Here is a 15,913-nt window from a genome sequence, read left to right as displayed (position 1 = left end):
AAAATGATATTATATCAACTATTACATAAACCCAAAGTGCCGCCCCTCCAAACCAACAGAGGTCGCTGTCTCCTGAGTATTAATCCCAATGTTTTACATGCCAAAGACGAAAAAGACCATTCACACTATTAACAAAACTACAAAAACCAACATCTGTGAAGATGCATCTGTGCCTACTGCATGGGTGATCTGCATATATGTAAAGGTAATATTTTTTATAAATAAAATAACCTTATCTGTCTGTACCATCAAATGATGCTGTTATGACTGCACCATGGATTGCAAATTTTATGGATCTCACCCTCTCCTCTTCCTCCAGTAGGAGTTGGATCTCTGCGTGGCGACTGGCGAGCGGAAGTGGCGAGTTGAATGACGACAGAGCTCGCCAGTTCCTCGCCAGTTTTATCAGTGGCGTACACTTCGCCAGCGGCTCTCCGCCAGTTCCTCGCCAGTTTTATCTGTGGTCTCAAATGCATCAGCGGCTCTCGCCAGTTTTATTAGTGATTTCAACTGAACCAGCGGCTCTCCGACAGTCCCTCGCCAGTTTTATTAGTGATTTCTCGCCAATTTTATTGGTGATCTCAACTGAAGCAGCGGCTCTCCGCTGTTTAAATACCATTATATTGAAACTGCCATTTCTGTAAAAATTAGAAACATTAAAAATTGCTTTCTTATTATTGTTCAGCAATGTGACTATGGCGTTATTTTTGTGCCACAATTCTGCACGCGCGCGGATATTTCGAACGAGCAAGAAGGTTTCTGCGCGCGATGTCTCTGACCTGCGCGCTCGCTACACACTTACAGCCATTACAAAGTGCCTCAGATTCAGCCAATCAGAAACGTCAAATGACAAAGGTAATTTCTGATTGGATTGTTTGACCGCCAAGTGGGAAGGATATACAGGCCGGAGAACAGTAAATAGGCAGTAGGAGTTGGATCTCTGCGTGGCGACTGGCGAGCGGAAGTGGCGAGTTGAATGACGACAGAGCTCGCCAGTTCCTCGCCAGTTTTATCAGTGGTCTCAACTGCATCAGCGGCTCTCGCCAGTTTTATTAGTGATCTCTCGCCAGCTTTATTGGTGATCTCAACTGAAGCAGCGGCTCTCCGCTGTTTAAATACCATTATATTGAAACTGCCATTTCTGTAAAAATTAGAAACATTAAAAGTTGCTTTCTTATTATTGTTCAGCAATGTGACTATGGCGTTATTTTTGTGCCAAAATTCTGCACGCTCGAACGAGCAAGAAGGTTTCTGCGGGCGCGTGGATATTTTTGAGGGAGCAAGAAGGTTTCGCAACACACAGCCATTACAAAGTGCCTCAGATTCAGCCAATCAGAAACGTCAAATGACAAAGGTAATTTCTGATTGGATGGTTTGACCGCCAAGTGGGAAGGATATACAGGCCGGAGAACAGTAAATAGGTGGATACCAGTGAGTGGAAGGTTATGGTTAGGGGGAAATCTGTCAATGCCCTCTGAACGGCAACAGACCAGTACATCATAGCCAGTCATTTTATTTTATATTCATTGAATTGGCAACATTGTAGAGTTTTTATCTGTTGTTTTTATTCTTGTATTTACCTTGATTAACTGAGTCAGCAACGTAGCTGATATGCTAAAAACAATGTCACTGATAAAACTGGCGAGAGAACACTGATAAAACTGGCGAGAGAACACTGATAAAACTGGCGAGAGAACACTGATAACACTGGTGAGAGAACACTGATAACACTGGTGAGAGAACACTGATAAAACTGGCGAGAGAACACTGATAAAACTTTCGAGGAACTGGCGGAGAGCCGCTGATGCAGTTGAGATCTCTATTAAAACTGGTGAGAAATCACTAATAAAACTGGCGAGGAACTGGTGGAGAGCCGCTGGTTCAGTTGAAATCACCAATAAAACTGGCGAGAGATCACTAATAAAACTGGCGAGAGCCGCTGATGCAGTTGAGACCACTGATAAAACTGGCGAGGAACTGGCGAAGAAACGCTGGCGAATTGTACGCCACTAATAAAACTGGCGAGCTCTGTCGCCATTCAAATCGCCACTTCCGCTCGCCAGTCGCCACGCAGAGATCCAACCCCCTCTCTTTTTCTCTCTTCTTATTTTCCTTTGATATTTACACACCTGCCCTTGTCATTATCCCTGTAAGGCTGAACTATAAAACCCATGTTTCTTTATAACAAACTCAACAAAAAGCACTTCTGACTAAAATCCTGACCCTGTTTGGAATTGATAATTTAGGCACCTGTAGACCACAAACTAGATGTGAAACAAAGCTCAGCATTAGAAAGCATCCAAAGTAACTTAATATTATTGAGGCAGAGGCTCATATTGGTATTTTAGAGAGACATATGTTGTCATGGAGGGCGGCACGGTGGTGCAGCAGGTAGTGTTGCAGTCACACAGCTCCAGGGGCCTGGAGGGTTGTGGGTTTGATTCCCGTGCTGGGTGACCCTCTGTGAGGAGTTGGTGTGTTCTCCCCATGTCCGTGTGGGTTTCCTCCAGGTGCTCTGTTTTCCACCCACGGTCCTAAAACACACATTGGTAGGTGGATTCACACATTCCAGGTACGCTCCAGACCCTGAAATGGATAAGCGGTTACAGACAATGAACGAATGAATGAATATGCTGATCATCAGAATGAGGTATTTTCCAATGTAACTCTGTCTGTTTCAGTAGGACAATATCAGGCCTCATTCTGCAAGGGTTACAACGGTGTGACTTCACAGACATAGAGCGCATGTGGTTGACTGTCCTGCCTTCAGTCTACATCTGTCTGGTATTGAAATGTATGGTGCATAATGAGGAGCAATCAGACAACAGTGACCACAAACTGTTGAGCAGCTCAATTCATGTATAGAGCAAGAAGGGACAAAAATTCTACTTGCAAAACTACAACAATTAGAACCTTTAATTCCCAAACATATAAAAAATAGTTACAATAAATTGTTTTTGTGATTATCTTCTGTTCAATAAAGATAGAAGAAAATAAACAAGTTACAGATTTCAGTTTTTAACTGCAGTCTTAGACATGTCCCAACCTGGAAAAGGAATTATGAAATAACTGAAATTTGGGAGAAAGACCATGCTCAAACTCCTCCTCTCCATCATTATGCATCCATAAAACCACTCCTCTCTGCTCACCTTTACATGATGAAAAAAGGAACCACAATCACAGTCAACTCAGGACGGTGGCGTACTGAGTATTTACACAATGTAGTTGTAATGTAGCATAAAATAACTCAGCACATTTGGATAAAAACAATAATTTTCTTGACCATTAGCTAGCGTCATGCAGAGGGGTGAGGGAGCAAGATCATCACATCCACCCAGAAAGATGCAAATTATGCCTTCGTGGCCTCCTGGATTTGTGGTCTCTCTCCTTTCAAAGCCATATGAGCCTCTTTTGGAAAGGGGAAACTGCTCCCCGGTGTGAGCTAGATAAGCATATGTATGATCTCCATGTAAGGTCAGCACAGCTGTCACCTTTTATCACCTTGAATGCTAGAAATAATAAATAATTTCTCCTTATATGTGTGTATGATAACTTTAAAAAATATCAGTGCTGGTATCAAGACACATTATTTTGGACTACACTACATGTAAATGGTATCACTCAACCTTAAATAGCCAGGGGGCTCATATTTCATCTCTAAATAAACGACTCCATTCTGCTCCATAATCCACATCGACAGTCTCTTGTGTTCAGTTATTAAAAACAAACACAGGGCAAACAGTGTACAGACTGAAGGCAGATTTAATTGGCTAATATTTGACCTTTTCTGCAGATCATGCTGTGACTCCGCCCCCCACCCAGTGAACATGATCTCGCTCTCTCTCTCTCTCTCTCTCTCTCTCTCTCTCTCTCTCTCAGCACAGAAGCTTGGAGACGGCAATAGACCAAGATGACCAAGCAGACTTTTTACACGGACTGAGGTAAGGGTTCTTACGTATCAGACGTTAGTAGGAGGGCAGTGAACCAGCCGTATTGGTTAACTAGTATGGGGACCCAAGGGCAACAAGTCTCCTCTTTTGTTTTTGCGGTTCTTCGCTTGCTAAAATACCAGGTTCCCGGAAACTGAACCGTTAGACATATATCATTTAATGTGAATGATTTCGCCTGCGTCCCAAACCTCTGGCCCACTGTAATTTATTAATGTAATGTAATTTATTATTAATTACTGTACATACCGCAATGGACACACTTCTGACGGTGGCGTGCTGAGTATTTACACGACGTAGTTGTAATTTAGCAGAAATTAAACCAGTAATGAAGAGTAAGCATTTATTCGGACGCAACCCCCGTTTCCGTGAAGCTCCAAGTCTAAATGAATGACGAGGCTGAGCTTAACGCATATTTCTAATACCTGAAGAGACCTGTACAGAATCCAGTGTAAACATCACTGTTTCCTCTTAAGGGCTGTTAGGAGTGTTTGGTTGAGAGGGTGAAACTAACAGGTTGGTGTAGTTTGGATAATGATAAATATATATTCGTTAAGTTTGTAATTAGGAAGTTAGTAATTATGTAAGTATTTATATAACATCTTTCTAGTGCCAATTGTCTCTCACACACAAACAAACAAAACAACAACAATTAAGATTAGATACAGTGAAAGAAGGATATAATAAAAAATAAATAAATAAAAAGTATTATTATTATTATTATTATTATTATTATTATTATCATGGGCAAGAGTTTAAAGATAAGCCTATTTATGGACAGATTCTGAGAGTAATGTCCCAGGGGAAAGTGTGATTTAAAGTTTAAGAAAATACACAGCAAAGTAGATCTCTGAAGTTTTAATTTTGGTCGGGAACCAGCTTAAAGACCTCTGCCATGATCTTAAATTTTTTAAATGGGTAAATGTACCTGATATGTGACAAACTGAGCTTTAAAATTACTAGAAGGGAGTAAAGAGGATTTCCTCACTGATTTATTTAATCAGAATACAGACTGCTGTGAACCTAGTTTGCTAGTGGTGCTCATATTTTTTAATTTATTTTTGAATACACACATTTTAATCAGCTATTATACATTCAGTTTTAGAAATCAAGGGCAACAGCTGGTTAATACAGACACAAGAGAGTTATTTTTCAAGTTGACAGTCTTTGCTTACAGGCTTACATACATTCTCAGGAAAAAAAAGGTACAGTAGAGGTACATTATTGGTCACTAAAGGTACAAACTGTGTAAATTTAAAGGTATAACAGTGTTTAAAAGTCCAGTATTTTTCTTAAAGGTACATTACATTCTCTTCTCCAGAAGGGGAGATAAATGTTTGTAATCTTTCATTATAGAACTGCGTCATATAAAAAAACATAATATAAGTCCTGGAGATTAAATGGAGCGTATGAAATCAACACAATTTTTAAATCTACAATTATAATAATATAAGGTACAATTATGTTACCTAATTAAAGGTACAAATATGTACCCTTGAAGGTACCACCACAGAGACAAATTTTCTGACAGTGTACCTTACCCTAATGATCTGTCACCCCACACACTAAAACACTGACATGATCATGCATTTGGGCAGCTTAGAAATGAGATAATAAGCAATGTATGCCTGTGAACATGCATAACCTTCTCTCATATATTGTGACATCCTTGGTCAACTATTCTGGAGCTTTGCGTTACCATTTTACATTTTATTATGATACAATGTAAATAAATAAGAACAATTAAAATAAAGGATGCCATTTTTCCTTTAACACATATCTGAAAGAAATTATTTAGTTTGTGTTTGTGTAGATTAAAGGCACTGGTATATTAAAAAATAAATAAAAAAATATATATTTGAAGATGAGATTGTAACCCAATAACCACATTTTATCTTGCTCTACAGAGATCTGTTTGTGATATTGTGGTGTGGTGACATGGAATACACAGAAAGGTGTAGAACATCCTTCAGAAATTTGCTGAGACCAACCATGAGAGTCTTGGGTCACACAGACAGAAGAAGAAAGCATTAAGGACAAGTTGATTACTCTCAGGTAGCAGACATGACGCCACAGCAGCAGCAGTCAGGAGAAACCTGTGACAGAGAGGTTGAGGATGGGGATAAAGGAGAAGCAGATGCACCATTGGCTCAAGCACATCCAGTGGCCATTACTGCACCAGATGGAGGCTGGGGCTGGGTAGTCCTGCTGGCCTCCATAATGGTCCTAGCCCTCACACTGGCATTCCCTTCCTGTATGGGCATCTTCTACACAGATCTTCAAAAACAATTTGATGCCAGCAACAGTGTAACATCATGGGTGCCATCTATAATGACATCAGTCCTACATGCTGGAGGTAGAGATGCAAAAGTTTCAAACCTACACTTAACTACCTACTCTTTTTACTCAGTGAAATGCAGTGGTTGGTTTTGGCAATGAGGACCTAAGAAACTTTAAACTGAAGGCTTATCATTCAGCTATTAATATTAAGTCAAATTATTTAAGCTATTAATCTTATGAATTAAGTGCTATGAATGTACTATGTAAGCTTTGTAGTTGAGAAGTGAGGACTCAGTAAAATAGTCTCAGGCTGTTAAGTTATTTCAAAACTTTGATTTCTTATAATTTAAGAGAGGTTGTTATGTGAATGAACAAACAATTCTGACGATCTTGAACAAACAATCTTGAAGTGCTGTAAGTTGTTTTGTATCTCTACAGTTGTCAAAATATTGAAGGCATGTCCTGAGATCAAGACGCATAGTCTGACTTCCCTTCTGACAGGAAACTGTGGTCAAAAGTTCACATGTGTTTTACATATCAAGTCAGAAACTTTATCTTAAAAACTCCCTTATATTAGATTTCAGCAAGTGTTTGTTTGCTTACAGTTCCTGACACAACACATTTGATGACAAATCAGAATAATAATAAGAGAGAGAGAAAAAATATATAATGACCACCAATAAGTGCTTAATCTTTGTGACTGTGGACATTAGTCCTGTGTATACATGGGAAGCCATTTAAAAGTGCCTTCTGCATTTGTGTTTGATCATATGATAAAGCATATGTCCTTTATCAAATGATCAAATTATGTTTTTATTCTTTATTTTTCAGACTAATCTAGATGAGAATTCACAGTACTATATCATTGAATTCCCAAACCACCTTGCTAAAACATTCCAGCTATTTATCAGCATTTCTGTAAGGGCATGTAAAAAAGATCTATCAAGATATGGGCATTGTTTTTCCATGAGCTGAGCTGATAACTACAGCTAATCTTTTTTTTATTATTATTCAACAGATTTAGAGGGGTCCAAATGTTTGAAACCCTGGGTTCATTTTGTTTAAAAGTGGAACAGGATATTTTAGAAATTTGAAATATTTAAAATATACAAAAAGGGTATTACAAATAAAAAGTAGAAACAGTGATCAAGATTTTTAGATCATTATTTAAATTCTTGCAAATTTTTTACACTGTTTTTGGTATGGCCTTTTGAAGATGAGTCAGATGATTTTGAGGCTTTTCCTCTTCAGTGAAGCAAGATTTCAGATAACTTTCTGGGAAATTTGACCGTCAGAATTCTTTGCTTGAAATTTGTGTAGTTCATGACGCTCAGACATCAAAGTGAATATATAACCGTTTGAAAGATACTATGTTCTTATTTTTACTGCTATAATTTGCCAAAAATGTAAAATACGCAAATATAAGTGGGCAGAAATTGCAGAGTTTAAGAGAGAAAAAAAAGATCAATATATTTAAAATAAAACAGTAAGTAGGTAGGTAAAAAAGTAAGTAAATGAATAATTGAAAGGGGAACACAACAGAAGATTAACATTGAATAAAATAGGCAGCAATAGTTAATTTCATACAAAAGAGATTTCATCACACCATAAAGCAACAGTAGAACCTCTGAATTAACTGATCCTTGCTGTACTACATTTAAAACAAACAATGTTTTAGTATGGGACAAACCAAAATAATTTTAGATGTATTGATAAATAAACTTAAAGTGAATTAATACATGAGACACATTTTGCTTTAGACACTTTAGATGCTGTTAGATTAAAGCATAAGTTAGACCATAATGTTTCCAGTTAGGTTTGAATCTCAACCAACAAACTCTCTCTACCAGATTTGTAGAATATTCAGTTGCTTATTTCAGTGTTCCAGTAGCTTATTTTAAAATAACAAAACCATACATTGAAATCTGATGTATGTCCATTGTAAAAATGGGTAATAGAATAGAATGGAGCTCCAGGGAACAACTTAGGCAGTTATTACAGATCTGCATCTTAAGTACAGGAAGAAAGAGCTACCCGATAGGGAGTACTCAGCTTGGAAGTACCAGAATGTACACAGACCATTATCATGAAGAATGTTATTGAATGTAAAGATACACTGTGTATAGCAAGAAACAGGCTGCCCCCAAGATAAAAAGTGATAATTATGCTATTAGGGGTATTTTTTATAATTACCAGTAATTATACCACAGTTAGTTCCGACCCTGCAATGTAATTGGCTGAGAGACGTTCTAGGAGTGCCAATATTACACGATAATGGCACTCTGACTGAACCTCTTCAGGTATCACTCCGCACAATGCATGTAACATAGCAACAACGCCAGCACTTACAAGACTTTTTTACCCAATGGAGAACAGGTTCATTTTCCGTCAGCAGTGGAGTATGTTTTCTGATTTGTAAACAAAAGGAAAAAACAAAAAATGCTACGTCCATGTGGTTTCTGTGATTATGTTTAAATCAAGTGTAGGCGTGTATTTTTCTCCGCTGCTCTTGTTCACCAGCTCCGCAGCACAGCTTTGGAGCGATATTCCAAAATACTCACTTTAGCTTAAACAGAGAGAACTTGGCATTATTTAGTGTATGATACCACTACGATCTGAACAATGGTTAAACCACGACATTTTATTGACTTTATATGTTTATATCTGCTTCTGTCCTGATTTAGACGCGTTTAACATCGAACAAGTTAAAGATCCAGAGTTTGTTGAAAAGAGCAAAAATGAATGTGTGAGGAAATGGAACTATTTTTCCTTGCGGAAGGTTGATAAACAAATTTCACTGTCTTCTTTATCTTAAAACCTAATAATAAACGACGATTAAGAAACGGTGGTATAATCGCAATAATACACTTGAGGTTCGTGCTGTAATGAGAGATATTGGCACTGGTGTGCTGCGGTCATGAACCTCGAGTGTATTATTGCGTAATTCTTTCAATATTGTATCACACTACAAGAGTGGATGATAGTATAGTAACAAATTTGTTTTGAATAATCTTTCATCCTACTTCAGTAAAGAGTAAGTCATGACGTCTATGAGGAGAAATTAGAGCTTATTCTATATCCCTCCAAGGAACTTTGAAATGTGTGTCTAGCCATTGTCATACGACACTAAACTGGAATGCAGAGTAGTATTACTAGATATTTTGACGACCAAAGCTGCCCTGTAATTTGGTGCATTCTGGTGTCGACATACTGATCCTAGGTTGCTTATTGGTCAAAATAAAGTTGTTTATCATTAAATTAATTTAATCAAAAATTGGGGTTGGTGTATGTGTAAATATGAACCATTGAAATTAAATTCTGATAAGATGAGTTGGTTCTATATATTGGCCTTCCCTATCTCTATCCCTATCCCCTGTCAATTCCATCATCTATAGAATATAAAATTAATGGTCCCACTATGTTCCAGATGGTTAAAAGCAACATAGACAATCCTTTGGAACTTCTGTTCTCACAGCTAAACAAACTACCTTATTTGTGGTTGAAATTTAACTTGTCTGTACATTTTAATTTTAATTACCAAAGAAGCTCAGTCATAACGCGAGCTGTTTAGTTTTATCTAAGTTTTAAAATCTCTAGAAAGTTAATGCACAACACAACTCTGTGGTGTTTTAAAGATCCATGTTTCAAAGGGAAAATTATAATGCATCGTAAATTGAACCTGCTGCTTGTTGGAGATTGATCTTGTAAATATTTTTGTTCTGAATTTTATGTGTGTAAGTTAGAGTACCTTGCAGTTTTAAACAGTTATGGCAAAATGAAGTAGAGTGTTAGGAAAAACTTGACTGAACAGCAGCTATGCAGGAGTGAAGTAATAAACCATTCAAATTACAGTACATGTCGTGCAGTAATGATTATCCGTCATCGTTCACTGTGACCAACAAAGCACTACATTGTTGTATTTGGATGAGGGCTTTGTGAAACAACAACTACAAAAAAAACATGTTGGATTAAAGTGCTTAATCCTGATACGCTGCTCTTGTGGTTTTAATTTTTTTTTCTCTGATTTTCTTCCTCAGGTCCACTGTGCGGTGTGTTAACAGAGCGATTTGGTTGTCGAGCAACCGTAATGTTGGGAGGAGTCTTAAGTGGGTTGGGAATGGCAGCCAGTGCCTTTTCAAATTCCATTGTTGAGCTTTACATCACTGCAGGGCTTATTACGGGTCAGTATGCACTGAATCACTGTTGTAGCACTGCGTCTTTGTTTACCTGTATTTTTGACTTTAAATTATGAAATCTGTGTTTCCCAAATTCCGACATTTGTGTCTCCACCTAAATATATTGGCAGCCATTCAAGCAGATTGCTGTGTTTCCAAAGCCATTTATATTGTAATAAATAAATCCAAACACACTTTGTCTAACATGAGGTTCTGTACCAGCTGATTTTTTTTATTCCATTCAACCCAATCTATGCATATAAAACTAAGAAACAATGTGTGATATACCTTTTCACTTTGGCCATGGTTTTAGAGCCATGTGTTTAAAGAAAAAAAAATGTTTTGAGAACAAAGTTTATTTAAAACATAAAGATGTAATATTTTGTTGCAACATTCATGTAATACCATTTTGAGATTAGATTTATAATAATTCCAGAAAAAGTAGTAATATTTCAAGATTAATGTAGTTATTTAGAAAATAAAGAAAATACTTTCAGATTAAAGTCATAATTACTTTGAAATTAAATTTGTAAATATTTTGATATTCAATCCATATATGAATATGGATGTTCAGTTACATGACATCTAAGACATCTAAGGATGATGGAAAATGCATGCTTTCTGCACAAATTGCATAGTTTATAAACATTTTATGCCTTAATTATTTTTACCCTCAGGCCTCGGATTTTGCTTCAGCTTCCAGCCTGCTGTGACTATCCTGGGTCATTACTTTGTGCGTCGTCGTGTCTTTGCCAATGCAATGTCCTCTACAGGCACAGCTCTCGGCCTGTCCACACTGCCTATGCTGAGTCATTATCTGCACACTGAGCTGGGCTGGAGGGGCAGTTTCCTTGTACTAGGTGGTATTCTGCTTAACTGCTGTGTCTGTGGAGCTGTTATGAGGCCTCTGGGCCCACCAAAACCCAGAAGAAAGAAGCAAATAAGCAATGGCATAGAAGAGGAGGGCTTGAAAGGACATATGTGGATGGTATGGAAGAGTTTGTTATCTTCTTTCAGTCGGCACATGGCCTTTGATCAGTTCTGCAACAACACGCGCTTTCGTGTCTTCTCACTTGGCATCACCTTGATGATGCTGGGGTTTGTAGTGCCTCTGATATTCCTTGTTCCTTATGCCACAGATAACGGCATAGATCAGAAAAATGCTGCATTCCTGCTCAATGTCTTGGGCTTTGTCAACATCATTATACGGCCTCCCATAGGATTGCTCTTTAACTTGTCCTGGTTCAAGGGCCGCCACATTTACATATTTTCCGCAGCCCTTTTGCTGAATGGACTGAGTAACAGCATCTGCTGCATCAGGCCCAGTTTTTTAGTGCTTTTGATTTATATGCTGAGTTATGGACTGACGATGAGCGTGGTGGGCACACTGATGTTCACCGTGCTGATGGACATAGTGGACATGAGCCGCTTCCCCTCTGCACTTGGTCTGCTGGCTATCATGGAGAGTGTAACATTGCTGATTGGACCACCCCTTGCAGGTAACTCAAGAATACAATGTGTGATATAATGGTTTGCAAAAAAAAAAAAAACATGCTTTCTTTTATTGAATTTCCAGACAAAACAGCCAGTAAATACATGTGCATTTTTCAGTGGAAAAAGGAAGAAACAAATATTTACACAATCTTTAAACAAAAGCCTCATGAATTAATTATAATGAATTTGAGCACTTTAATTGTGTGCACTCTATTGTGTACACTTATTTCACTCAGTCTTCCAGTCCTATGTTACATCTGTCATTTCAGCAATAACTCCTCTCACAGGTGCTGACTTACCCTTTATAAAACACAAACATTCACGCAAGGGACCACCTAAACTTCCTTGCAAGATTTTTTTTGTATGTGCACCGCCTGAAATTTTAAAGGTGTTTATAAGAAGCTTTGAAGAAAAACAACATCAGAGCAAGACTCTTGACAAATGTGGTAGCTGTAATGAAGGCGCGGCTAGAAACACTTACACTGTTGTTTTTAGATGTTGAAGCTTCTGGGTAATTAGCTCCGTTTCCTGTTTTTTTCTGATACTAAAAATGAATAGTGTACTTATTTAGTGTTTGGTGCTCTGTGAGTTTTTCACAGTGCTGTGTGGTCTTCTTTTTGAACATTTTCATAAAAATAATGTGTTTATGTGTGTAGAGGTCCAGTGAAAAAATTATGTAGGTGTCTGTGCATTTCAGGTTTAAATGCTTTATGTGGTGAAGTGAATTGACTATTGAATCATCAATGGTTGTATATATTCTGTTAACATACATGTGTGAATGGACTGAGAAACCTGTATAGTCAGTTTTACAAAGCAAATCATCTCATAGAACTGGCTTGTAACTTACTAACTTCCTCATTAACTCATATTTAAGAACTGCAACACAAAATGGTACTCTTCAGTGCTTTGCATTACAAATTGAATCATTTAACACCTGAGCATAAGCAATTTGTGTGTTTAAGTGTTTGTGTGTGTGTGCTCGGAAGGAATAAAGGGGAATGGAATGTTCCTTGCATTGTGAAAAAGAACCTGGAGGGCAGGGCTCCCTGTTATTTCAGTGGGGTGGTGAAATTGACCGGGCAGCTGGCTCCCATGTGTGAGCACTCTGCCAACTTCAAATGTTAACCATGCAACCCAACACTGTCCAGTGTCTGTGTTATAAATTCAGGTCACTTCTGTACCTTTAGGGAACATAACTGGACTTTAAAAACCGTGTTGTACCTTTAACAGAATTTTGACACTGTTGTACGTTTAGTGACAATAATGTACCTCTGTCGTACCTTTTTGTTTGAGAATGCACCATTATGTGAGTTAAACAAATCAAAAACCCAGAACTAATCAAAACCTCACTTATGCTTTAGTGCTCTCAGTCTTCTGATGTTTGGGGTATAACTGGAACTAAAAAGTGAACCTATATGTTGAATATCCCTAAATAAATGGCTAATTAGTGAAGGTAGCATGTTCACCAGTTTAACTACATCATGCTTCACTTAGGAGATCAGACGTATGGACATACAATCCTATATTTCTTTACATTCTGAAACAAAGAAATACAGATATAGATATGTAGGATGTTCTACACAGACATAGGGAATTCAGTAATAAAATGTGAATTAGTGAACCTTTAGAAGTCCCCCTTGACAAGCAATGTCTGGAATATATTTATCATTAATATAAATCAGTATATTTTGGAAATTTGAGGTGACATGGTGTGTCTTTGATCGTTATGTACACCCTGTGCATTTTATTACTGAATAACCTATGTCTGTGTACAATAATGGTATACAAAATATGGGCATCCTGTAAGTCCTGTAAGAATCGCAACAGAATCAGCCAATTTTGAGTGGCTCACAGTAAGACAGGAATGTCCCCTCTCTTTTTATTGCTTCACAGTCAGTAAGGGAACTTCCTATTCTTTTTCACTGGCTCAGAGTAAGACAGGAATGTTACCCCTTGAGCCATGAACTGTGCAATCCACCACAGTGGGAGTAAAACCTGTGAACACTGGTCTGATTAAAACTTGCTCTACTAGCCACTCTGGTGCAATTAAACTTAAGCATGCCCTGCAAGCCCAGTGAGATTAAAACTACTTTAAAATGTATAATTATCTATTTACAAAGTATTCTCTAATAAATGCGATTACTTGATGTTTAATAATTACACTCCTATATTTTGTATTATTGTGTGCCTAAAGTGTCCATCTTTTTTCATTTTCAGGTAGCCTAGTGGACAAAACTGGAGAGTACACATATGTGTTCATTGCCTCCACTATCACAGTGGCCTCATCAGCTTTGTATCTTTTACTGTCCTTTTATTGGCTGGACCGTCGTGATGCAGCCCGGAAGGAGCCATCACCTTTGCCAGGGTCAGCAGCTATTCAATCTCCAGACTGCCAGTATATCAGAGTGTCTGCAGGTGGAGCGAACAAACGCACTACTGTAAAAACAGAGCGTGTCTCATGTGTATGAACCTGGGCTAAAGTTCTGAGTTAGTGTGATGCATATCTCATGAATGAAAATGCCCATTATTTTAGAAGAAAATCTGGATCATTATGTTTATGAAGTTTTGTAGTGATTTATTTTTGTAATATTGTGAGTTTAAAAAAAAAACAAAAACAAAAAACAGTTTTGTATCTACACACACTCACTATGGTATATGCCTCATACACAAATGCCAGAATCTGGCTTTTTGCTACTGCCACTGCACCTTCTATCAGGTGTAATACTGTTTACATATACACAGAAGAAACTATCATTACGACTACTGACAGATGAAGTAAATAATTTTGATTATCTCTTAACAATAGCATATGTCAAGGTCTAGGATGTATTAAATGTAAGCCAACAGTCAGTTCTCAAAGTTGAGTTAATAGGCAGATGTTGAGACCTGAATGACTTTGACAAGAACCAAACATTCATGGTCAGATGATTTGGCTGTCAATATTAAGATATTAAGCCTTGTTGGGAGCTCCCTGTCAGTTCTGAGGATGGACAAGCTACAAGCATAAGGCAATTCATTGCCTTATGCCTGAAGCCAGGGAAACTATCCTGTGTGGTCTGAACCGATATAAATGGCACAAATTACACAAGTTACCATTTTTTTTTTTTGATAGTTTTGAGATTTATTTGATGGGACAAAAGTTGCATTAAACGCTCAAATGTAGCTGCATTGAACAGGTCAAAGTGTCAAAATGAAGCCCTGTCTACCACCAAAAATCACTGGGCCTTCATGATATTTCATCTTCAAAATATTCTAATGTGAACCTCTGGATCTGAGCATTAAAGACATCAGTTTAAAAACAGCCACCTAGCTAAACAGCATATTAGGTGAAAGTAATATTTGGGGTTATTGATGCATTATGTAAGAGTTACTTTTTGTAAGAGTTTATATGTGTACACCACCTATGCTGCACACTCGCATGACTCTTATGAATGTTAAGGGTCTGCCTGTAAAAATCCCAAACATCACCAACTCTAAGTGGTCCTGGTTTGGGACCAATGAACTAATCGCACACAAGGCCATTTCACTTTGTTACACAGTTCGTGACCTCATTGAACACAACACTAACTTGAAGCCATTTTCCCACAAAAATCAGCTTCATACTGTCAGATAGTATCAAGGGATTCTGCACAAATTAGCACTAAAATAAGAGTACTTGAGTATTTCCAGGTGTTTTTCCTGGGGCTACAATGGAATGTCCTGTTGTTTCCTTATAAATGTTATTCAGCTATCTTAGGTTTCCTCATCACTGTTATTATTTGTATCATGCATTGTTTTATTTTCTGTGGCATTACTTACCTGCAGTTCTGTACATTTGCCAAAGTTTAAACAATTATAAGGAAGAAACGGACTGTAGAATATATATTTTTATAATATAGGTAAGCAGTTGAACTATGTACTTTTATTTCAACACAAATATGCAATTTTTTCCAATTAAAGTAAATAAATTCTCTTTGCACAATGAATGTATTTGTCTAATGCAATGTGGGTGAGCTTTGTATGAGGTGTGAAAGGAGT

At 37.6% G+C, this 15,913-nt stretch overlaps 1 protein-coding gene across 1 annotated transcript; it reads left to right on the top strand.

The window, feature by feature from the left end:
- The first annotated feature begins 133 nt into the window (after nt 1-133).
- Nucleotides 134-15,851, top strand: slc16a5a (solute carrier family 16 member 5a). The gene is made up of 6 exons (XM_066662674.1): nt 134-205; nt 3,880-3,941; nt 5,855-6,303; nt 10,265-10,408; nt 11,080-11,901; nt 14,114-15,851. Exons 3-6 carry the CDS (start codon nt 6,012-6,014, stop codon nt 14,362-14,364), a joined length of 1,509 nt encoding a protein of 502 aa, XP_066518771.1. The 5' UTR covers nt 134-205; nt 3,880-3,941; nt 5,855-6,011; the 3' UTR covers nt 14,365-15,851.
- The last annotated feature ends 62 nt before the right edge of the window (nt 15,852-15,913 follow it).

The sequence above is a fragment of the Hoplias malabaricus genome, chromosome 3 (assembly GCF_029633855.1).
Source record: "Hoplias malabaricus isolate fHopMal1 chromosome 3, fHopMal1.hap1, whole genome shotgun sequence".
Taxonomy (NCBI): Eukaryota; Metazoa; Chordata; class Actinopteri; order Characiformes; family Erythrinidae; genus Hoplias; species Hoplias malabaricus.
This window is presented reverse-complemented; position numbering and strand designations above follow the sequence as displayed.

Excerpts from the sequence above, each read along its gene's own strand:
- slc16a5a (XM_066662674.1), top strand. The coding sequence starts at position 6,012 with ATGACGCCACAGCAGCAGCAGTCAGGAGAAACCTGTGACAGAGAGGTT. Across the intron at positions 10,409-11,079 it reads CACTGCAGGGCTTATTACGG|GCCTCGGATTTTGCTTCAGC; the intron begins GTCAGTATGCAC and ends TTTTACCCTCAG. Across the intron at positions 11,902-14,113 it reads GATTGGACCACCCCTTGCAG|GTAGCCTAGTGGACAAAACT; the intron begins GTAACTCAAGAA and ends TTTCATTTTCAG.